General features: G+C 46.4%; 1 protein-coding gene across 1 annotated transcript; it reads left to right on the top strand.

Moving 5' to 3' along the window:
• The first annotated feature begins 261 nt into the window (after positions 1-261).
• LOC102099227 (ATP-binding cassette sub-family A member 10) lies at positions 262-23321 on the top strand. Its single transcript, XM_005526837.3, has 39 exons — positions 262-796; positions 2809-2918; positions 3315-3525; positions 3930-4088; positions 4313-4413; positions 4634-4860; positions 5328-5466; positions 5833-6018; positions 6955-7102; positions 7546-7717; positions 8273-8331; positions 8741-8851; positions 8940-9115; positions 9398-9517; positions 9840-9978; positions 10088-10178; positions 10484-10623; positions 11197-11316; positions 11450-11639; positions 12706-12872; positions 13589-13716; positions 14080-14217; positions 14438-14551; positions 14913-15083; positions 15430-15540; positions 16183-16323; positions 17393-17458; positions 17888-17979; positions 18401-18524; positions 18829-18946; positions 19362-19453; positions 19808-19980; positions 20522-20597; positions 20818-20912; positions 21373-21492; positions 21656-21796; positions 22031-22110; positions 22191-22246; positions 22804-23321. Exons 2-39 carry the CDS (start codon positions 2817-2819, stop codon positions 22900-22902), a joined length of 4893 nt encoding a protein of 1630 aa, XP_005526894.2. The 5' UTR covers positions 262-796; positions 2809-2816; the 3' UTR covers positions 22903-23321.
• The last annotated feature ends 271 nt before the right edge of the window (positions 23322-23592 follow it).

The raw sequence follows: 23592 nt of genomic DNA on the forward strand, positions 1-23592 counted from the left end.
AACATCTGCATGGGATTTCAATCTTAGGGGTGGTTTTTTTCCTGCTGGGCAGAGCAGAAGGAAGCAAATCCAGCTGCTCCACTTCTCCAAGCCCAGCCTCTGTCCCAGTTGCTCGTGCTCCCTCCCACCCCTGGTCCCTCAGCCGTGATCAGCCTGGGGACGCTGCTATGGGCGACCGAGCTCCAGAGCCTGGGATGAAACCAAACCCATCCCCTTTACAAGTGCAGAGTTAGTCAGGAGAAGTTCATTACAACCTTTCCAGGATGTTTTTTAGCTGGAAAAGCTGTTGCTGTGCAGGAGGCAGCACTCCTCCGCTGCTCCTGCTCTGTGGCTGGTGCCACGGGAAGAGTTTGTCACCTTTTGCCCTCCCCTGCCTGTGCTGTGACATCGCTGTTGACTTCAAGCCTCTCTTGCTGCACTGAGAAACACAACGGAGTTTGCCAGAGAAAGGATTTTTGTGTGGTTCCTTGTGGGACTTGTTTTTCTTCTCTTGGCCACGACTCAAGAATGTCCCGAGTTAACTTTTCGGACAGTGCGCTCCAGAGCCTCAACAGCGATGTGCTCTGTTTGCTTTTTCTGACACAAATAAAGCTGGAGCTCTGCCAGGGAGGAAGGGGAAGGAAGCCAGGGAAAAAAGAAGCTGTGGTGTGAGGAATGTCTTTTGCAGAAGTGCCTGAGGGAAAGAAACGACGAGGGAGAGCCGGGAATCTCCAGTCATCCAGTCCATCCCAGAGAGGCTCAGCACCTCTGCTCCTCCAGGACAAGCTCTGGATTCCTCTCAAAACTTCCTGTTGAGGTAAGGCTTAAGCATTCTTCCTAAGCCTAAATAAAAAGATGTTATTTTGAAGGTATGAACCCCCCCAGTAAATTATAATGCTGTTAATAATGCTGGGTGAGGGTACAAACGTGTACGGGGCATCTTTCTAACAGGTTGAGTCAAGCTTGTGATTAATCTCAGGGGTGTTTAAAGGCAATAAAGTCTTTTTAAGCTTACTTTGACATGAAATAACACACAAATGGAGCTCAGCTTATGGCAGAGGATTATTTCCAGTGTTTCTCAGCACTACAAGCAGCAGCTTCAGCTCAGTATTTCAAGTGATCCAGGACATAAGAGGAGCAGATTTCATTCCCTACCTCCAGTGTAAGCTGAAGTTTGAATTTAAAAGTTCTGTCCATCTTATGCTGTAAAAAGATTCCACCTGAAATACCAGAGGAACAAAGAAATGCATTGTACCACGTTTCCCCCAGCTGCCCAAACTCTGCAGCAGCACGGCCGGGGTGGGTGGGCACGAAGGGGTGACCACAGGAGGGACATGTGGGATGTCCAGGATGAGCTCCTGGTGTGCCACCTCCCCACCCCAGCCAGGATCTCCTGGGGGTGCCAGCCTGCCCAGGTTACTCCGTGGGACCCTTACAACAACCTGTGACACAAACCCCGTGTCCCAGGGGGAGACGGGCACAGGCGACACTCGACATCCCACCCCTCGCTCCTGTGGGGTGAAAAAGCAACCAAACAACAGCAAGTTTAAATCCACACTTTGTTCAGGGAAGTCTAGAGGTTATGACACAGGCTAAATTCAAAATTTTATGCACCTGGGTTTAGTGAGATCATCAGTGAGGGAAGAATCTGTTTAGAGATGATGGCAGGAGCCAGAGCGAGTGTTTGCAGCCCGTTTGCTGCAGCTGCTGCTTTTCCAGCAGTCCAGTGCCTGCTGTCTCATCACACATCCAGCCCCTGAGGGCTGAATATAAATATTTGGAGGGAGATAAACTCTGCCTTGCCTGTCAGCACCATGAGGCATTGTCCCCCTGGGGAACAGGACAAGGTGAACCTTCCTTCCCTATGGCAGGAAGGCTCGAAGGGGTTAGGTCTGTAAAAGCTCTGCTTTTTCTACCTGAGAATCACTTAGAGAAGATCAGGGTTTTGTTTAAAAGCAGATTTTAGCTCCAGATGTGACAGCAGAGCAGTTTGGCCACATGAGCAGAGCTCTTTTACATGGAGGTACTGAATCATTTTGCTCATTAGAGGTCCTCACGGTTATTTTACGGATGCAAAAATCTGACAGGCACCTTTACGCTTCACTTCTTTCAGCCTCCCACCAGCATTAACCAGGCAAAATAATCCTTGCTTTGCTTTGACCATGTCATTCTGAGGATTCTGCCCTGTCTGTTGGAGTAACACATCAGTGCATGCTCGTGGCCACTCGGTTTTCCCTCATTTTTCATGAAAAACCTGCCAGTGACATCTCTCCCACGCACTTCTGAGAACTTGTTCCCTCATGGCTCCCAATTTCCTTCAGCAGATGCTGTTTTCCACAAGAGCTCAGCACACACCACAGCCAGGAGTTGCTCAACACTTCTTGGTGTTGAGCCTACAGCACATTAAAATTACAAGTAGAAGGATTTTAGGGATTTTAATTGACTATATCGTTGTTGTTTGTTGGATATGGAGCCCACCCAAGCTGATTAGATCATGTAATGTGATAGTCCCTTTTCTATTTCATCAATAACTCCTCCCAAACCTCCCCATGCTGCAGCATGGAAGCCTGAAATTCTGATTTTCATCAGGGTTTGCAGCTGAGCTGTGAGGTTTGGAGAGTGTGAGGGTGATGAGGTCTCTTGGACCCTGCGCTGCGGGGGTGGTTGTGCTCAGCACACAACATCTGAGTTTCTCCAGCTCATTCTTGCTGTAGAAAGGGAGAAAAAGTTTCACTGCACATCTGCAAGGACTGTGCAAATAAAACCAGTTACTGCTGGTTTGGCTTTTGTTGTATTTGAAAGCAATTTTCAAAAAGAAATTGTCTCTAGGTTCAAAGATGAAGACACTCCAGAGGAATATAAGTGTATTCCAGCAAACTAAAATTCTCTTGTGGAAAAATGTCCTGATCAAGTGGAGGATGAAGATGCAGAGCTTTCAGGTAAGGAAAAATTAAAACCAAAACCAAAATAATAGCTAACTACTGAGAGTGGCCAATCCCTGCCTGCCCCTAGACACCAACTTCTTTGGGTAAAATTAGACCTTGAAGTACTTTTGAGAAGCCTGGCTGGTGATGAACACCTAGAGAGTTGAATTTTGTTTTAAATGGTGATATTTATGTCTGGTTTGTGACAAATGAGGGCACAGATGGGCTCCTGGAGCAGGTGCTGGGCACAATGCAGACAGTCTCATCATCCACACCTGAGAAAAGACTGAGTTCTTCATGTTTATATTTCAATCCCACAAAGACTGAATTCTTCTTTCTCCCATTTTAAACCCACAAAGAACACGTTTTCATACTGCCATGAAATTCCCCTCCCCGCTCTCCCTGCTGCAGGAGTGGATTCTGTCCCTGCTCTTCCTGCCCCTGGTGTTCATCGTGTCCTCGTTCACGCTGCAAATCCACTACCCCGAGGTGCCCTACAGCCCCCTGGGCCACCTGGATGACCCTGCCTTCAATGCCACCGGCGTCACCGTCACCTTCACCCCCGCCACTGCCACCACGAGGCACATCATGAGCAAAGTGGCCTCCAGCTCTGTCATGACAGGTGGGTTTTGCTTCTTAAATTTTGAATTTTTCATTTAATTTTTGATTTGGTTGTGCTGTGTTGTAGCATCCTTGACCAGGAGATAAATTCATCCAGAATCCTCCACTTCCGCGAATATTCCTTCTCTAGGATTTAAACTACCTGTGAGGCCAGCCTGCCCTTCTGAAATGGAAAGCTCTGCCTTACCTAATATTCCCTAATACTTTTAAAACACATTAAAAAATGTTCTTTTGAGGTGCATTTCTTCTCAGCTGGTGGAGGCTGAAGTATTTAGAGCTGCCTCCCTGGCCAGTGAGAGCTGGGAAAGGAGGAGTTGCTAAGAAAGCAGAGCATTCCCTCAATGCCTGTGGACACATCTCCAGACTCACCAAATCTCATGGCAATATTTTTCTGACACTCCACAGGTATAAAACTAGAGGAACTAGATGATGAGAGAGCCATGGAGAAAGCCTGGATTTCAGATAAGGAAACAATAGGAGTTGTATTTAAGGACAACTTCTCCTACCACCTCAGGTTTCCTACCTCCCACGTGATTATTCCCAATGAAGTCATTGGATACATAGGTAATACAAAGTGAGAATTTCAGGGTGGTTGCCTGGTGTGGACAGGGTGGGAATAATCCATATTTGTTAAGTGATGGAATAAATTGGGGGTTTGGGTGTTCTGGGGTTATTTTTACTTGTCAGTGTCCATTTGAAGTTTCCCACAGTGCCAGTGTGTTCTTGTCATTACATTTAATAGTGAAAATTAGTTCCTTTTCATCAGTGTGATGCCCTTTGCCTCACAGACAGCTGTTATAATTTCTCCTCGAGGCACTGCAACAGCCCAAGTTACTGGTACAAAGGCTTCCTGTCCCTGCAGTCCAGCATTGATGCTGCCATCATAGAGGTAAATCCAATTTAGGAACTGATGGAGGCATCCTTGTCTTTCAAACACAGTTAGGAAAGGCAACCTCTGCTGTGGGAATAGCAAGGGATGGGTTTGGCAGAGAATAAAGCTGCTTTTAAAAGTTAATCCAGGGAGGGTGAAACAGAATATTCCTTGTATAAATGAGTCTCACTGCAGAAAATAAGCAAAACACTGATCTACTGACCTTGCATTCCTTTAGATGGTGGCAAATCATTCAGTTTGGGAAGAAATGAAATCCATTGCTGGTGTCAGAACGAAGTCCCAGAGCATCATCTTCTCCATCAGCCTGGAGTACAGCTACTTCATGATCGTTACCGTCATGTGCTTCTTTCCCTTCATGTATTTCTTATCAAGGAATGTCACACGAGAGAAGAAGCAGCTCAAAGTGTTGATGAAGACCATGGGGCTGCAGGACATTGCATTTTGGTGAGCTCTTTTTAAAGTGGAATATCTTTGCCAAAAATCAGTCGGTTCCTGGGCACTAGAGAAGCCAATTAATGAGTTAAATGGGTTCATAACTTTCAGCCAGCACTCGAAGCTGTAAGGCTGATTCCTGGTAAAGACAAGGAAACATCATTGTGCAAACATTTCAGTCAGTCAGTGAAAAAAACGTACTTGCATTGCTTGAAAATTTATGTCAAACATGAATTGATGTGACTGGTCACTGGTTTAGTTGTTTCTCAAGCAGAGGGCTGAGCATGGCAGTGGTGTCCTCTGCTCCCCGGGGCATTTCCTCCTGAGCTGGATCACCTGTCTGTTCTGAGGATGTCAGAGAGAAATGATTGCCACGGGAAAGAATTCGTATTTGAATTTAAACCCTTCTGACATGCAGATGAAGCTGTAACCAGAGCTGTTAATTCCCCAGGAGGCTGATGGCACCTTTCCCTCCCCAGGCTGTCCTGGAGCTTGCTGTACTCTCTTTATGTGCTGATCTTCTCCTGCCTGCTGACAGCCCTGGTGCTGTGGGAGCCCTTCTACACCAGCAGCTTCCCTGCAGTCTCACTCCTGTTCTTCCTCTATGGCCTGGCATGTGTAAGTCAGGCTTTAAAGCCAGATTTCCTCCCCACATGATTTATCACCGTGTTGTTGAGCCTAAGCATTGCTCCAGAGCCTTTTGCACAGTGCTCAGGACCTCTGTGGGCCACGCTGGCTGAAACATCGGGGTGGCTTCTCTGGGTCAGCAGCAGAGGTTTGATTTGCAGCCTGAAGGGCTGACAGGTTCTTGTTTGGCTACAAAAGGCCACGTTTGAAACTCAGATCAACCCACTGGGAAGGGCTTTAGTGGATTTTATTATACAGACTCAGCTCAGCAGAGATCTGGTGCCTGGCAAATGGAAGTGCTGCTGTTAAGGATAATTTATTTCCTTCAGTGGTTGAAGGAAAGCTCTGTTCTTACAGATCCACCTGGTTTTCATGCTCTGCTCCCTCTTAAGGACCTCCAAGCTTGTCAGCTCCATGGGCTTCCTCATCATCTTTATCTTCGGCTTCCTGAGCCTGGCGGTGCTGATAGAGGATGTCCCCGAGCCTCTGAAGTGGTTTCTTGGTCTCATGTGTCCTTTTGCATTCAACACTGGCATTGCCGAGGTATGGGGGCACCACCCCTGCTGCTGGAGACAGGAATTCCTGCCCTTGGCTCAAAATTCCACCTCTAAAACATTCTGGCTTTTTTCCTTCCTCTCCCCAGCCTGTTTGAAACCCCCACATGAGCTGAGCTGAGCTGAGCTGAGCTGAGCTGAGCTGGGCAGCACAGAGCAGCTCCAACGCCCCCATCCCATTCCCCTGCTCTAAAAGCAATGAAAACAAGCAAGGCCCTTGGCACCAAAAAAAAAAATCTGCTGTTGTTCACGTCTGCAGCTTCCCCATGAGCCTGAGGGAGCCCCATCCCTGCACACAGCAGCCCCATTATCCTCACCAGGAACAGCAGGGACAGCATCCTTGGCTGCCCAGCCCCTTCCCTCCTCCCAGCAGAGGGGACTCTGCAAATCCAGCTCTGGATTCCTGCTGCTGCTGCCCTGCCTCCATCCCCACCCTGGATAAACCCCTGCACTTCCCCAGTTTGCCATTGGTCATATCCCCACAGCTCTTCCTAGCTCTGGTAATCTAATATTGGATTTCTTGATTTGTATTTTTAAAAATCTGCCTGGGAGAGGAGATTTCTGCCTCAGCAGAAAAAGAGACTGACTTTGTTAATTTGCCATATGGTTAGATCAATCATTATGTAAATTTTAACATTTTTTGTTGTGACTCTGTCACATCAAGAGTGCCAATATCAGGTTTTTGAATTTATGTCCTCTAAAATTCTGAATTTTTCTTCTGTTTCTGGATTGTTCTGGAAAATTCTGGATTAAAGCATGAAGATCTCTGCACGGAGTAAATTCATTCCCCTTCCCCTTTAGAAAGAAAATAAGAGCAGTTGTTCAGGACTGCAGATGATTTCTGGGTTAACAAACAGAGTTGCATCCACGGCATGTGGGTATTTGTCGAGCCTGAAATTTATTCTTCTTTCCCTTTTTATTTCAGATTTTCCATTTAGAGAAATATAGAATAGGTTTCTCCTTTTCCAACCTTATGGAGGAAGCATACTTTTTATTTTCAACATACATACTGCTGGTGTTTGACTCGGTCTTGTACATGCTGCTGGCTCTGTATTTTGACAAAATTCTGCCAGGTAGGAATGATTTATTTTTGTTTACATGGATTGCATGGGCTATAACAAGGAAATGATGGGCTGCTCCATTCTTGGACTCAACCAAAATAAAGTTTTGACTAAAAGAAATTTATAATGTCATGGAGTGACTGTTCTGTTTCTGGCGCACACCAGATTTACAGAATCAATGACAACAAAGTATTTAATAGTTTATATTTAATATTTTTCTTTCTAATTATGAGATTATAATGTAATAATATTCATTACAAAAAGCACTGAATTCATGACCTAAATCCCTGAAGTCACCCTTCTTGTCTCATCTACCTCTGCTCTAAACCTGGGGGGGTTTGACTGGAGAAAATACCAATTTTGTACTCATCTGGAACTCCTAAAAGTTTAGTCTAGGGTGATGTCTTGGCTGTGCCTTTGGTTAATGACAGAACATCTGTTTGCTTTCCTGGCAGGCAAATATGGGATCCCAGACCCTCCTCTGTTCTGCCTGAAGGCCTCGTACTGGATGAGGAGCAGGAGAGGCTCCACCAGGGACATTCCCAGTTCCACAGCAAACCCTGAGGAGCTCCTTGGGGATGATGTAGAACCTGTGCCCCCCGAATTCCTGGGGAGAGAGGCCATCAGGTTAAGAGAGAAGGAATTTCTTGTGTCTGGTTTACTGCTCCCCACTCCTCCCATCATCAGCCTGGGTTGGAGATTCCCAGGCAGTTTTCGTGCTCACGAGGCTCTTGTGAAACATTTTGTTTCACAGAGAAAAATTAGAGATAAAAATGTTTCACAGAGAAAAATTAGAGATAAAAAGGCAATTCAGACTAGTGACTAAAAAATTTAGATAAATTTAGATTAAAAAATAACTGTTTTGTTTTTTTATTATTGTGGACTTTCAATGTCCTTTAGGGACAAAAGGGAGAATGAAGAGGGGACCCATTGTAAAAGTGTTGCAATGAGCTTGGCCTTGTCTTTGCCAATCTTGGTGCCCCATTTTTGGTGCCAGGTTGTGATGATCACACCTGGGCACAGAGCCTGTCAAACCCGCAGATCTCAGCTTTGTTTCTCACCTCCTTTTATTTTCTTTATGCCATTTCTGTCGTTGTAACTTAAGGTCCATAAAAATGTAAAAGGGCAGCAGGTAAAAGCATTTACAGAAATCAAGTAATAAGCTCTTTACCTTCCCTTTAGGCTCCACAATATTAAAAAAGTCTATAAGAAGAAGGACAAGAAGACAGAGGCTTTAAGAGGTATGAAAGCTGTGAGATTTATTCCTGTTACAGACAAGGAAACACCATTGTGCAAACAGTCAATGATAAACCCACTTGCATTGCTTGAAAATTTATGTCAAATATTAATTGATGTGACTGATCACTATTTTCTTCAGTTTTTACTGATTTGCTATTTTTAATAAGACTAAAGAGAAGGCAGATTTTAATTCTTTTTTTAAAATCATTTTATTTCTGTCTTTTCTGCTAAATACAGACCAACTCCTTATACTTTTAGTTAAAGGTGTGCCGAGCTTTGCCCCACTCAGTGCTCTTTTGGCTAATTGTTATCACTTCATTCTTGTACTTTTTGCCTTCTCCTGCTTTTGACAGTGAGTGGGGGCGATTCAAACCTCATTCCCCCCCGAACTTGATGTTATTTCTGTTGTAGGTCTGTCTTTAAACATTTATGAGGGTCAGATCACCGCCTTGCTGGGCCACAGTGGGGCTGGAAAGACAACGCTGCTCAACGTGCTCAGCGGGCTCAGCTTCCCTTCGGAAGGTGGGAGGAGGCTGGGATGGGGTGGCCTTGATCCACAGGTTCCAACCACCAATGCACTCCCCCTGATCCCATTTGTCCCCGTGAGCAGGCTCTGCCACCATATACAACTACAAACTCTCCGAGACGGGAGACAGGGAGGAGATCCGGGGGATGATCGGGATCTGCCCGCAGTTCAACACGCAGTTTGAGGTCCTGACGGTGAAAGAGAACCTGAAAGCTTTTGCGGAAATCAAGGGCATCAAGTCCAAAGAGGTGGAGCGAGAGGTGAGCGTGTGTGCCTCACCATCCCACAGAGGATCCTTTTGCGTTGGGAAGCTCAAAGAATCCACCTGGATCTCTTGAGAATTGAAGCTCCAAGCCCCATCCAACCTGGCCTTGGACACTTCCAGGGATCCAGGGGCAGCCACGGCTTTCCTGGACACCCTGTGCCTCCCCACCCTCACAAGGAACAATTTCCTTCTGCTGTCTGATTTACATCTAAATCTACCCTAATAAAGGATGGAAGGACAATGGCTGCTGAAAATGGACGTCCTTGTGCTGTTCTAGGTGCAAAACGTTCTGGAACTGCTGGATATCAGCAACATTCAAGACACTCAAGCTGAAAAACTGAGTGGCGGGCAGAAAAGGAAGTTATCCATTGGAATAGCCATGCTTGGAAACCCTCAGGTAAAGCAGCAGGCATGGCTCTGTGACGTAGGAAATACTCAGGTCCAGCATAATTAAAACCTTGGGCATGCATTTGGCTCTTGGATTTCAGACTTCTCTAAAGTGCTTAAATTAGAATGAATAAAATTCATCATTTCTTTCTATTTTAAATTCATAAGCCACCTTGCCAGGTGAGTTTTGAAGCAGACAGAGCTCTCACAGCCCCCAGAGCAGCTGCCCTTGTCTCAAAGATGCTCTGGGTCTCTTGCCTTCAGAACACCAAACCCCAAAGACGCGCAACCACTCCGGCAACAAGGAATGTCTGATTCCATCCCTCCTGCAGGTTTTGTTCCTGGATGAGCCGACAGCGGGGCTGGATCCTCTCTCCAGGCACCAGGTGTGGAGCCTCCTGCGGGAGCAGCGGGCGGGGCGGGTGATCCTGTTCAGCACCCAGTTCATGGACGAGGCTGATATCCTGGCGGGTGAGCGCGGGCAATGTCATCCCTGCGGGATAACCCTGGAGCACAAAGCCCCAGAAGATGGCAATGACTGCTCTGCACTAGAAATTCCTTTGGCTTTTCCTTTCTCCAGACCGCAAGGCTTTTATCTCGCACGGGAGACTGAAGTGTGTTGGCTCTTCTCTGTTCCTGAAGAAAAAATGGGGGATTTGCTATCATTTAAGGTATGTCCTTAAGACCCAACAATACCTGGCAACATGCCAGTACAAGGGGACACCAAAATTAATGAGCAGAGGTCATCAAAACAAACAAATTACCTGCATTAAAATCCTAAATTAAATCCTGCATTAAATCCTAAACAGAAGGTTTAGGGTTATGGTTAGTTAATCCAGAGTAGGGAATGAATGAATGAAGAATATTGGAGTTTTCTTTTTATGCATCCATAAAATGGTGGATGTTGATTGTCTGGGTGGGTTTGGATTGTTTTTATGCCAAACCTAAACGTCTGTGGGCTTTTTCCACACAACAGGATCCATGTCAGTGAGTCTTGTGACCTGGAGAATCTGACATCCCTGGTGAAAGGGTACATCCCCAATGCCACCTTCTCAGGACACACCCAATATGAACTGAGATATAAACTGCCTTTAGAAAACGTGAATAAATTCCCAGGTAATGAATATGAAAATAATTGAGAATTATCTGTGGGGAAAAAAAAAATTATGACAAATGTGGGGAGGGAAAAATGCAAATGAGATTTTTTTACAGGAGTCACATCAGGACTTCAGAACCATCACAGTTTGGGTTTTCCCCACAATTTTATCGTACTTTTAAGATCAAATTGTGCAACAAATGCTTTTCTACTGTTTGCAGTGACAAACCCTGAAGTTTAAACTGGGCCATGTGTGTTACTGAGAGTTCAGTTCTCCTTCTGTTAAATGAAAAGACAGAAAAAGAGAAAACCCCACACAACCTGCACTGCTCTGTGCCCATTTCTCACCCACCGAGCCCGTCGCTTCAGCCTGACCATCGTACAGAGGATGAAAACAGTCTGAAATGTTGGTGCTAAGCAGAAAAACACCCTCCATGAGGGTCAGCTCTGGCAGTTTTGTGTTCCTCCACACCTTTGTGTCCTGGCAGTTCATTGCTTTGTTGTGTTCTCTCTCACTGGAGATGCTCCAGTCAGGCTGGCTGAAGCAGAGTGGAATGGATATCTGTGCTTATGCCTTTATCTCTGTCCTGCAGATCTGTTCAGTGGCCTCGACAGCTCCTCTGAGAAGGGAATTATCAACTATGGAGTCAGCATGACAACCCTGGAGGACGTGTTCCTGAGGCTGGAGGGAGAAGCCACGGCCCATCAAGAAGGTACAATTTACAATCCACAGCCAAAGAGATCAGCTCCTCTGCAGTGACCTCCGAGGGCAGCTCTTAAACTTCCACGAATCCCAGCCTGGAAGCTGGTCTTAGACACAAATGTGCAGGTGGAATCTCTCTGCAGGTGAGCCCGTCCCTGGGGAGGAGTGGAGAGGAGCAGGATGCGCTGACGAGGCGAGGCCGCGCTCCCTGCTGCTCTCGGACACCGGCACGGCCTCGGTGCAGGGCCTGGCCCTCTGGAGGCAGCAGGTCTCTGCCACGGCATGGATGCACTTCCTGAAGCTCAAGAGCTCGGTGAAGAACCTGCGGTCGATGTAAGTGATGAAGGGTTCCTCCCCTGTAGCTCTGCGAGTGGACACGGTCGCACCACGCCCCTGTTTTGATGAGTTTGGATTAATTGATATGAGGTTTTGGAATGATCTTGGTCATCTGCACTCAGAGGAGGGGGAAGGTTTTTTTCCTTTCCAGTGCCAGTAACACAAAATCTCCCTTTTGTGCATTTTCGTTTCTATGCTGAATAATTTATGCAAGAGAAGCCCATTTTCTTTCCAAAGAAAAGAATCATTTAGAAATACTTTTATATCAAATGGAGGAAGTTTTAAAATTAGTCAGTGTGTACAGAAAGTACTTTCAGGCTTCTTCTGGTTTTTTATTTTTTTTTAATTCTTTCGTGTTGCCAGTGACTCATTTGGCCCCACTGATGTTCAAGCTGGAGCTTCCTGGTGGGGCACAAGAAACTAAAGGAAGATGCTGATTTATGAAAAACTTGTATCTAAAGGAAGTCTGAAAGGCATTTCATGGCCCTAAATCATTTAGAAAATGCTGATTTATGAAAACTATGCACATAATGGAAGTCTGAAAGGCATTTCATGGCCCTAAAAAGTTGAGCAGTCCAGACCTGACGTTCTCTCCCTGCTATATTTTGAAACATTTGGTGAATGATCAAGGTTTGAGACTTACGGAAATAAAATTCTCTCTGAGCATAGGTGACAGGGCCTGAGGGAATGGCTGGAGCTGTGCCAGGGGAGGTTTAGGCTGGATTTTAGGAAAAGGTTCTTCCCCAGAGGGTGCTGAGCACTGCCCAGGCTCCCCTGAAAATGCCCCCAAGGCTGCCAGAGCTCCAGGAGAGTTTGGACAGCACTGCCAGAGATGCCCAGGGTGGGATTGTTGGGGTGTCAAGGCCAAAATTGGATCCATGATCATTGTAGGTCCCTTCCAAGTCAGGATGTTCCATGATTCTATGAAAATTGCCAGAAGTTTTTAACAGAGCATTGGGTGATCTGGTTATCATCCACCGTTTCCAACACACAAATGCATTCTGCAGGCATTTCTGCTGGACATCTCTTTTCAGAGTGTTTATTCATCTCTCTCTTAACGCAGTTTGCTGCTCTATGTGGTTTTTCTGCTTCCTCTGGTGTTGCAACTGTGCGTGGTGGCTGGCTGGCAGAGTGTGAGTGCCTGGCAGCTCTCTCCTGCGCGCTACTTCCTGCCCCTGGGGAGGAGATCCTACCTGGAGACCACCACCCTCCTGGTCTACAACCACACAGGTGAGGGCAAGAAGCTTTTCCTCATCCTTCCCAGTTCTGGGTTCTTGCTGCTCCAAGGGAAAATGCAGGACAGAGCAGATCCGTGAGATGCAGAGGATCCAAGGGGGGATGAAGGCTTTAATGAGGGAGGGGGGTAGGGATTGTCTTTAAAGGGTTGTGAGGGAAACCTACTGTGGCTTCAGCAGCTGGTGAGACCCTGCTGAGAGATGTGCAAAAGGGCATCAGAGCAGGGAAAATAAGGTGGGGACAGGGTTCTCTCCCTGCCACGAATCCAGGTCTCTTATCCAAGCAATTTCAGAGTGTGGGATTTTCAGAGCAGGCGCCACACTCCAGGCTCACTCATGCTGAGTCAAATTAATGGGCTGCTTCCAGAGCTTTACTTCAACATTCCCATGAGTGGATGATATTTCATGTTAATTAGCCAGAGAATGGCACTGGTATCTACATCAGATGGTCCAAAAGGAAAATTCATTTTGTAGCACTTCAGAAAAGGCTAGGGGAAAAAAACACAATGCAAAAATTCAGACTGAAATCCATTAACTTCCCAAAAAACTAAAGCACAAAGATCCAGCACACATGTGCTGGCTGAAGTCCACATTTATTAGATTTCCTCTGTTTTAGTTTGGTGGTCATGGATTTAAAAATAAAAATAAAATCGTCAAAGACTCTTTTGTTTTCCAGTGTTACAATTCCTCTGTTTTTGGTCCTCGCACCAGGCACAGGCATTGACAACTTCATCCATGTGCTCCAGAGCCAGGATCTTACAGTGGAAATAGCAAAGGAGGAAAATATCACAGAGGAACTACAGCACAACGGGGCTATAAAAGTGTCCCGCCAAGGTCAGGTGAGGATTTTTCTCCTCTCCTTCCAGTTTCCTCACAACAACTGAATAATTAAGCAAGGTGCCTCCATCAGCTCTCCCTGTGGGACGGCTCCATTGACTTTTTGTACCACAGGTACGAAAATTAGGAAGTGTTCTGAGCAGCCCATGCTAGAGGAGACCTCATCTCCCTGGCCTTCCACCTCAAAATGTACATTTTTAGCACAGCAATACAGACCTCCAGTACATCATCATTTGCTTTTTAGGAAACAAGGCATAAGCAAAGCTATTTCAGGCCTGGATTTTTCCTGGTGTGCTCCTTTTCTACTGCTTCCCTGCAGAGGAGAAAAGCCAGGAGCTCTCACCTTGTTTTCCTGCTCTTTGAAGAGCTACAGGTTCACCGTGCTGTGCCACTTGGAGGCTGTCAACTGCTTCCCAGTGCTGGTGAACATCATCAGCAATGCCCTGCTGAGAACCCTCAACTCCACCGGGCACATCCAGGTCTGGAGCCACCCCTTCTTCTCTGTAAGTGAAGCCAAAAGGTGTCAGAAAACCGTTTAAGGTCTCACTAATTCATCAGATTTTAATGGGAAGCCTCGTAGGGCTGTCTGAACATGTAAACCCACCTTCCTTCAAATCCCTCTTTTTGCTCATACTGCCCTGTAATCCATGAGAAATGCAGTACGATGAATGGTAAAATGAATTGTAGGCATTTTCCACAAATGCTTTGTTCTTCTGTTTTCAGCTGTTCAGTCCAGGATATTGGGATTATTTCATGTCCATTTACCTCGTTTATATGATGCTGTTAGCCCCAGGTTTTCCTCCTCACTTTGCCATGGGCTACACACAGGATTGCAAGGTAAATTCCTAAAATGGAGCAGGTTTGGGGTGGGCAGAAGGGATTACAGCTGCACTGCCAGAAGGACGTTTGAGTACAGAATCATGGAATCATTTAGGCTGGAAAACACTTCTGAGTTTTGAATTGCAGGAAAACACAGGCTGAATCCAGCCCTGTGATTGGCAGCTTGGGGTGTTTTGATCCATGAGAAGTTTTTCAGCCAGCACAAAATATTCAAAGACAAAAGGAGGTCGAATTTTACCCCCAAATCATAATGGTGCCAGATTTTATTCCCTTTTCATTTTCTGGGGCCATTCCCATGGGTGCAGCTGGCCAACCAGGCACAGACAATAAACCACCCTTTAAAATCGTGCTTTTCCAGGCAGGAGCTCGTGCCCAGCTGCGGATCTCGGGGCTCTTTCCCTCAGCCTACTGGTGTGGCCAGGCACTGGTGGACATCCCACTCTGTTGGATCCTGCTCTTCTCCATGATTGGGCTCCAGTTTTCCATGAGCAACAAGATTTCTGGCAGTGCCAGCACATTTGTCTTGCTGGTAGGTCCCGTTCTGGTCCTTGCTTTGCTGGGAAGGGACTGAGGGGAAATATTTTGTGTGTGGGGGCAGCTGAGACACTGTGGGTGCAGATGGTGCTGGAACACTCTTGATCCTCTTGCTGACCTTCTTGTTTCACCTCCCATCCTTTGGGTTTCTCCAGCTGGAAGTAAAAGGCAATAAATCTTGCCTTAATATATTCTTTTACACCTGAGAGTGAAATTGTGGTAATTTCTAAATGCCCTGATCTTACTGTGTGATCATTTCCACTGCTCCCCATTGCTACAGGTGGGTTTCTGGTGGTTTACTTCACTCCATTTTCTCCAACAAAAGCCTTTCGTCCCTGTAGGTCACGGGGATGTTGGGTTATGGAATTTCCCTCGTTCTCTTAGTCTACCTGATCTCCTTCAACTCCCGCAAAGGATGGAGCTGTGATCTTTGGTCTTTTATCCTGATATTGGTGAGCACATGGTTGGATAATGCACTGCTGGGTTTACAGACATTTTGAGACCTTAAGGAGGAGCTAGATGTCGAAACACCAAGCAGAGATGTGGAACATAAATCTGGGTGTGTTTCATAGCAGCCAATTCTGAATTAAATTGGTGTCACCGTGTTCTGTTGCCACAATCCTGCTGTGACATGGGGAAATACCTGGATCCAACCTGAACTGGTGCAGGAATGGAGGCAAAAAATTAATTTATCACTCTGCTTGACACCCCACATCCGAGAGATGTAAAGTGCTGAGACAAGAGCCATCAGGCTAGACACTGATCATCCAAGCCTGACCTGGAAGGAGATGGATTATTGGCGTGGATTGGGATGGGAATGAACAGAATGGGATCCCATGTTTGATTTTTGATATTTTTCTGCCTGAAGCAGCCCTGTCCCTGGGGAGAAGTCTCCCCAGCTGGCCCAAAGCAGCAGCCAACCCACAGAAGGAGACAGCTGAGGATCTCCTGAGCTGTCTCTGTCTCTCATCTTACTCATTTTTTGTCCATTTTTATAAATTCAACAGGGAATTGCAGAGCTAGACTCACACAGTTTTAACGAGCAGCGAGTAACCCTCCCCATCAGCTGAGCTGCTGTCTTGTTTTATTTTCAGGTGTGCTTTATTTCTTTTTTCATCGGCAGAATCATTGATCACCTGGACCACCCCAGCACCTCTCTCTACGTTTTGTCCCTCTTGGTTCCTGTGTACCCCATGATGGGTTTTCTGATCGACTTTGTGATCCACTCCCAGCACGTGAGTGGTGCTTCTGGGCAAGGAGAGGCCTAAAACACAACCCTGGGTCCTTGTGACCAAAAATCTGGTGGTAAATGAACCAAAATCTGGTGGTAACTGCCCCAGAATATGGCAGTAACTGCTCAAAAATCTGGTGGTAACTGCCCCAAAACCTGGTGGTAACTGAACCAAAATCTGGCAGTAACTGCCCCAAGGTCTGGCAGTAACTGCCCCAAGGTCTGGCAGTAACTGCCCACTCCAGTCTGGGAAGGCTCATCCTGGGTGGGATTTTTGTTAGGCGGCTGTTTCAGCTCAGAGTTCATTTTTCCAGCTGCTCTTTATGGCTGGGGGTGACTTCTTGTGCAGCTGTGACTGTGGATTAGGTAAAAACTCCTAATTCTTTCCATGCAGAGTCATAGAATGGAATCATGGAATGGTTTGGTTTGGAAGGGACCTTAAAGCTCATCTCGTTCCACCCCCTGCCATGTGAGGGGACACCTTCCACTAGACCAGGCTGATCCAAGCTGGTCTTGGACACTGCCAAGGATGGAGCAGCTACAGAGTCAATCAGCTTGGCTTGACCAATCCTAGGAGAAAATCTGAAGCCACAGATCAGTCTTTGCATGGAAAAAAACCTGAGCGAGAACTCAGAATACTCACAAGGGGCTTTACTCCGTGCCAGCTGAGGGGGGTGGTGGAAAGTCAGCTGAGATCTTAACAAAACCCCCCAGCTATGTGCAACACTGTTGATAAATGATAAATTACTGAGGGGTGAAGTCCAAGGAAGAAAGACATCTCCTCTGTCCTGTCCCACTCGCCTCTTCTCCAGTGGGACCCAGAGCAGAGATGTTTTCCTGGGACAGGACATCTGGAAGGAGAGTCTGTGTTCTGAGAGCTGTGACATATTCTGGTGTAGGACCAGGGTTCCCAAAGCCAAACATCTGCATCTGTTCATCTGTATGCTGAATGTTTGGGGAAAATCAGAAGTTTTGCAGATTTTCAAAGCATTTTTGAACGTTACTGCATTAACCAGAACGATGCTAAAGAATTGGAAGTCTTCACTGAGAGTTTTTTCTTTCTATTCTTACAGATGATGAAGGACAATGAGACATTTAATATGGCTTCAGGCAATCATATCCTGATTGCTGTCTTTGCAGTAAGAAAACATTTAACATTGCTTTTATTTAGGAATGTGGGTTTTCTAAAGCCCCTCCTCAGGTATGAGGAAGCAGGAGGAGGAACTGAGTGGATCTGGATGACATTTTACCCATAGTGCTAAAATAATTTCACACCTTTGAAATGGGGAAAGCAAAATGAAATAAGCCCAGATCACCTCATGCTTATTTTATGAATTGTGATTTTTATGAATTTATGAGTTGTGTGTTATTTTATGAACTGGGGTTTTTCTGCCCTTAGTGCTTTCTGCAGTGTTGATTACCCTGAGTTTCAGTGTTAATGGGCTCCATTTTCACTGAAAATGAAAATCCTGTTTCCCCCATGTATTTTATGGCACTGCCACCACCTCAGTGCCAGCTATGGTGGGAGGCAATGCAAGGCTGTTAATGTGGCAACCTCTGTTTTTCAGCCCTACATCCATTCTGTGGCGTTCGTTCTTCTTCTTCGCTTTTTGGAGTTAAAATATGGAAAAGCAGTGCTGAGACAAGACCCAGTATTTAGGTTTGTATAAACACACATGCACGTGTGAGATCTAAACTCCTACCCCACTGCTTCTCCTTGAAAACATCACTGCATTTGTGTCTCCATTTTTATTTACGTATTTATTTTTAATACTGGTGATTTTTTGATTACTTAAATAGCCCCTTAAATACTGCAGTGGTGGGATAATATAAAACAGCTTTTAAGTTATCCACAGGATGTTGCCTGTGCTGTGGGATGTACCAGCTTCTGTTTTGGTACAAAACAAAGGTTATAAATGTCATCATCATCCCCAACATTAACAATAATGATTGTGTTATTAATAGTAATCATTGTAATATAATATAAATTCAATCCCAGGGAAATTCACTCTTGGTTTATCCAAAAGGTGGAGAACAAAGGTAAAGAACAAAATCCTAAGGTAAATCTGGCGGGTTTTCAGGATCTCCCCAAGAAAAGAAAGCAGCCAGCAGCACCCCAAGGAGCTCGAGGAGGAGGAAGATGAAGATGTCAGAGCTGAAAGGGAAGAAGTGAGAAATGCCATGGTGGCTCCGAGTCAGGAGGAGGTACCCCTGAGTGTTGTCCTTCTTGTTCTGTTTGGTTTTCTACCAAACCAGGGCAGGTCAGTGCTCTGGCTGTGCTGTTCTCACTGGGAAAATCAAAATTCCAAAAGCCTGGCTTCCATCAGGAGAAGAAAGCTCTTAAGAGGAACCCGGACAATAAAGTGTCCTGTTGCACCTCATATTCCTGTTGAACTATAAAGCAGAGATCTTCAGAAGCTTTTCTGCCTTTTTAATGTAAAAACATAACTGAAGAACCAATGCTGTCCAAGATAATAAATGAATCTTGTTTCATCCTCCTCACTTTCAGAAATCAGTCATTATAGTCAGCAACCTGTGCAAGGAATATAATATAAAGCAAGCTGGCTCATTTTTTAAGAAGAAGAAGAAAACAGCCACCAAAAACCTTTCCTTCTGTGTTAAAAAAGGTGAGAACTGGGACTGTGTTGAACCCTGAGTTAATTCCCTGCACATTCTCGGTTAGCTGAGCAAGGACAGAAAGGTCAAATCTATTTGTTCTGTTTTTAAAGCACCTTCAGTGTGGGGTTAATGTGTTAATGGTGCATCCTATTAATGACCTGTGATTGTCCATTATCTAAAATAAAATAAAAATCCTGGGGAGAGGGGACCACTTTAACAGTGGCTTCTGGGAGCAATTCACAGTCTCAGTTTAAGCTGAAATTTTATGGGCTCTCCAAGCATGTATTTTGTACAATAAAATAATTTATTTTTAAATCTGTGATATTGGTGTGCTGCCTTGTCTATTTTTTCTCTCGTGGGACTGTGCATAATGTATTTCTTGAATGGGGAATAATCCTAAGAAATTCCATGTACTGATTGCAGGAGAAGTGTTGGGACTTCTGGGGCCCAACGGAGCTGGGAAAAGCACAGCTATCAAAATGATCACTGGAGAGACAAACCCAACTGCTGGGCAGGTAAGAGACACCTGGAGACAAGGCATGGATCCATGACAAAAATCCAAACCTTGCACCTGAGCTAAGCCATCATTTTTATCTAGGCTGCAATTTTTGTCAGAGCATTATTAGTGATCAGCATTTCAATCAAGTTCATCGTGCTATAAAATTAAATAATGTACTGATAAAATTACTGTGAGCTGCTTCTATTTTTAATAAGCTGTTGCATCAGCCCTAATTGCCATGTTTATATTTAAGAACAGTGTGAAATCACTCCCTCACTGTGCGTTTCCTCACCTAAACCCCAAAATCCTCCCCTGAACCACCCCTTGTACTGGGCAAGGCTGTGTGTGAGGACAATGCCTGGTGGTGCAGGTGCTGATGAAGAGGGGAGATGGAGGAGGCTCCCAGGGCCAGGCTCCTGCATTCCTGGGGTTCTGCCCCCAGGAGAACCCGCTCTGGCTGGACCTCACCCCGCAGCAGCACCTGAGCGTCTACGCGGCCGTCAAGGGGCTGCGCAAGGAGGACGCGGCCGCTGCTGTCCACAGGTACAGAGGGAGCTCTGGGATGGGCCATCTTCCACCCCTCAGCCATGGGGAGAGCCAAAATTCACAGGAAAAAAACCTTGAAAGAAACTCAGGGAACTCAGCTGCAAAAGTGCTTTTGTGCTCAATGCCGTGATTTAGTGAGTGGGTTGAGAAAATCTCCGATTTTCCTAAGTGCACTTGGTGGGGATAAATTTACCACTAACGCCCTTTTAAGAGTGTTATCTTTAGGCAGATTTTCTGAAATCTCTGATATTGGAGTTTGGCTCCACAAGAAAGGGTGCTGAGCTGACACTGGCAAGGGGGAATGGATTCGTAATGCTGTTGACACTGATGGTGGGTTTAGAAAAGAGCTTGTGGCTTATTCAGTACACTTTGCTTCAAATAGTCACTTGCATTTTAATAACACAATAAATGTTTAATGAAAACAAGAAGGAGTCAAGAGCAAGGGGAGGAAAGTTCATTTTTCTTGTCATTTTTTGAGCCTTTGATGAGAGTATTGATCGGGAATAATAAAAATGTTCTTTTTTCATTTTCCCCGCAGAATTGTGAACGCTCTGCAGCTCCAAGACTACTTAAACAAAAAAGTCAGAAAATTACCTGCTGGGATAACCAGAAAGGTGTGTTTTGGGTCACCCATAATGAGCTCTGCAATTAAAACTCTCCTTCCTGAGTGGAGTGACCAACCTGTGCCCTGAGGCACCCGGGAGAGCCTTGTGGTGGGTGGGGTGATGGAAATGAGCTTTTCCCATCAACCATAAAGGAGGAGGCTCCAGCTGTGTGTGCACACAGTGCCAGGGTGTGCAGCAGGTCTGGCTGAGCCCCTTCTCTGTGTCACAGCTGTGTGTGGCACTGTCCATGCTGGGCAACCCCTCCGTGCTGCTCCTGGACGAGCCCTCCACCGGCATGGATCCCAACGGGCAGCGCCGTGTCTGGTGAGCAGGAGCCCGGGCACTGGGCCACCACGGTGGGAAAGGGATGGGGAAGCCAAAAAGAGGTGTTTAAAGTTATGTGAAAAGGGTTTTACCCCATCCACAGACGGTGCTGTCCCTCACGTTACAATGCTTCTGTTGGAAAACACGTTTCTTGTCTCTCTCTAACTCAGGGATGAGCAAGGAGAGAGAAAAACTATTTTATCTTCATCTTTTTTGCAGGATTTAGGGGAGTCCTGCATGGGATTTGGGAGAATCCATAAAGAGACTCAAGTCAAAAGTATTTTTTGTCATTATTTCAAAGCATCACCGTGTGCTCATTAATCTAAAGTTGCTGCGTGTGAAAATTTTAATCTTATTTTAGGGGAAAGGCATTTGGGTGGACAAAGACATAAAAACAATGCCTGATATTTCTAGGGAGCGTTAGAATTTCTTTTATATATTTTTTTACTCTGATCCTCAGGAAAACAATCCGGGATGCCCTGAAATCCAAGGAGTCAGGAGCCATCCTGACCACGCACTACATGGAGGAGGCGGAGGCCGTGTGTGACCGCGTGGCCATCCTGGTGTCCGGGCAGCTCCGGTGGGTGACAGCACCTGGAACTGAGCTGGAAGTGATCCCAGCTGCTCCTCCAGCCTCACCTGCCATGGCTTTATGAAGTGTCCCATGGTTTCCATCTCAGGAAGGAGCAGGTGCTGAGGTGACAATGATTTCACTGTCATCTCTGCTCCTCCCTGCCCTGCAGGTGCATTGGCTCCATCCAGTACCTGAAGAACAAGTTTGGCAAAGGATATCTCCTGGAAATCAAGGTCAAGGATCCAGAGAGCGCTGATGTTCTGCACTCTGAGATTCTGAGGATTTTCCCAGGTGCAGCCCGTCAGGAGAGGTAACTATAAAATATGGGATGAGGAGAGGTTCCAGCACTGCCTCATCCCTGAAAACATGCCTGGTGCGATGGATCTCAGCTGCAGAGGGATGAACAGCTCCCTGTAGGGGGATCTGATTTCATAACCTCACCACTTCCAGCCCTGCTGTGATCCCAGCAGCAAGACATCCATGCATCCATAAAGATTCTTGCTCAATCCAGAGCAAGAATCACCTTTTCTTCTCTTTCCTCAAGGTTCCCCTCTTTGCTTGTCTACAAGGTCCCGATGAAAGATGCACTGCCCCTGTCCCAGTCCTTCTCCAAGCTGGAGGAAGGTAAGAGCAACACCAGGTGGCTTTTCAAAAAGGCAGAACAGCAACTGCTCATTTCCAACCCTCTTCCCATTTCTCCACAGCCAAACAGAGCTGCAGCCTCGAGGAGTACAGCTTCTCCCTGAATACCCTGACTCAGGCAGGTGATTTTTATTTGTGCTGTAAAGGCAGGAGCAGGGACAAAAGCTGCAGCCAAACCCAGGCTGGTGCAGTGGCAAAAGGCAGCTCCACCAAAAAACCTCCTGAGGGTGGTGGGTGAGGGGTTCTCTACTGGTAAAGTGGTGGGAAATGGTTTGGATTCTTTGCTGCTGGGATTTTGTGTGGTGGGGACAAGTCAGGATGAAGTCTCAGACCCCACCTGGTTGAGAAAGGCACACAGCACACCCAAGGATGGAGCTGCCCTTGCCCAGCCCCTCTGGGTGCCCTGGAAACAGCAGATTATTTATTGCTGCTTGTGCAAGGCTGGTGAAAAGATGAGGAATGTTTAAGTCAAACCATTGGTGGTGAAAACCCGTATGGAAACCCCTTCAGGCAGGTGGTGTCTGTCTGGTTACTCCAGAGAGCACAGGAGGCTCAGCTCCTGCTCCCCTGTCCCCCAAAAAACCTCTCCACACCTCTCCCAGGGGCTGCAGAGCTGTGCCTCCTGCAAAGGAGCAGCACAGAGGAATAACCCAAGTGTTACCTTGCCCATCCCAGGTGTTTCTGGAGCTCTCCCGAGAGCAGGAAAAGGGTAATTTTGACCTGACTTTGGATGGGACTTTCGACTGGAAACAGCTGCAGCAGGAGGACTGTTAAATGCTCGTTTATGCCTTGCTCAGTATTAACCAAACTGCACATATTTACTGCCACTCTCAGCGTACCATGGAGAGGGGACCAGGCTCCTCTCTGACACAGAGGATGTTTCACCTGCACTCTGCTCCAAGCTGCACTTCCAAAGGCTGGTTGGGAAAATAGTGACTGCTCTGGTGAGAGCTCTCATCAAGCCAGGCAGGATGAAGCAGGAGGACTGAAAGCTTTGCAGAAAGAAGGGTCCTAATCCATCTCTGGGGATCAGATCTCTCTGGATCTGGGTGCATCAAGGAGTCTGGACACGCTGCCGCCCTCCTGGGTTCCTCCCCCACCAATGTCTGGGACTATCTGCCTACGATGTGTTCTTACTGGAATTTGCACTCTGTTCTCATATCCTTCCAATAAACATCTCTATAGAAACTGCAGCTCCATCCTTGCCTGTCCTCACTGCTGGGGACCCTCAGGAACAGCTCCAGCTCCCTCCCCTGGGGATGGGGACGTTGCAGAGGGCAGGGAGATGTTTGCCTGGCTCAGCAAATTCTCAGCCCTGCCCTCCCTCCACTCTGGGGCGAGTCGTTGTCAGTCCTTCCCCTGGAAACCACCCAGGGGGAGAAGAGAAGATTCCAGGGATTCCTAAGAGACTCTTCCAGTAGCTAAAGAGAGCTGGAGAGGGATTTTTTACAAGGGCATGGAGTG

This window comes from Pseudopodoces humilis, chromosome 21, assembly GCF_049639895.1.
Source record: "Pseudopodoces humilis isolate 2021_Gansu_Grassland_sample_001 chromosome 21, ASM4963989v1, whole genome shotgun sequence".
NCBI lineage: Eukaryota > Metazoa > Chordata > Aves > Passeriformes > Paridae > Pseudopodoces > Pseudopodoces humilis.

Excerpts from the sequence above, each read along its gene's own strand:
- LOC102099227 (XM_005526837.3), top strand. The coding sequence starts at position 2,817 with ATGAAGACACTCCAGAGGAATATAAGTGTATTCCAGCAAACTAAAATT. Across the intron at positions 7,103-7,545 it reads TTTTGACAAAATTCTGCCAG|GCAAATATGGGATCCCAGAC; the intron begins GTAGGAATGATT and ends CTTTCCTGGCAG. Across the intron at positions 13,717-14,079 it reads AAGTGTCCCGCCAAGGTCAG|AGCTACAGGTTCACCGTGCT; the intron begins GTGAGGATTTTT and ends TGCTCTTTGAAG.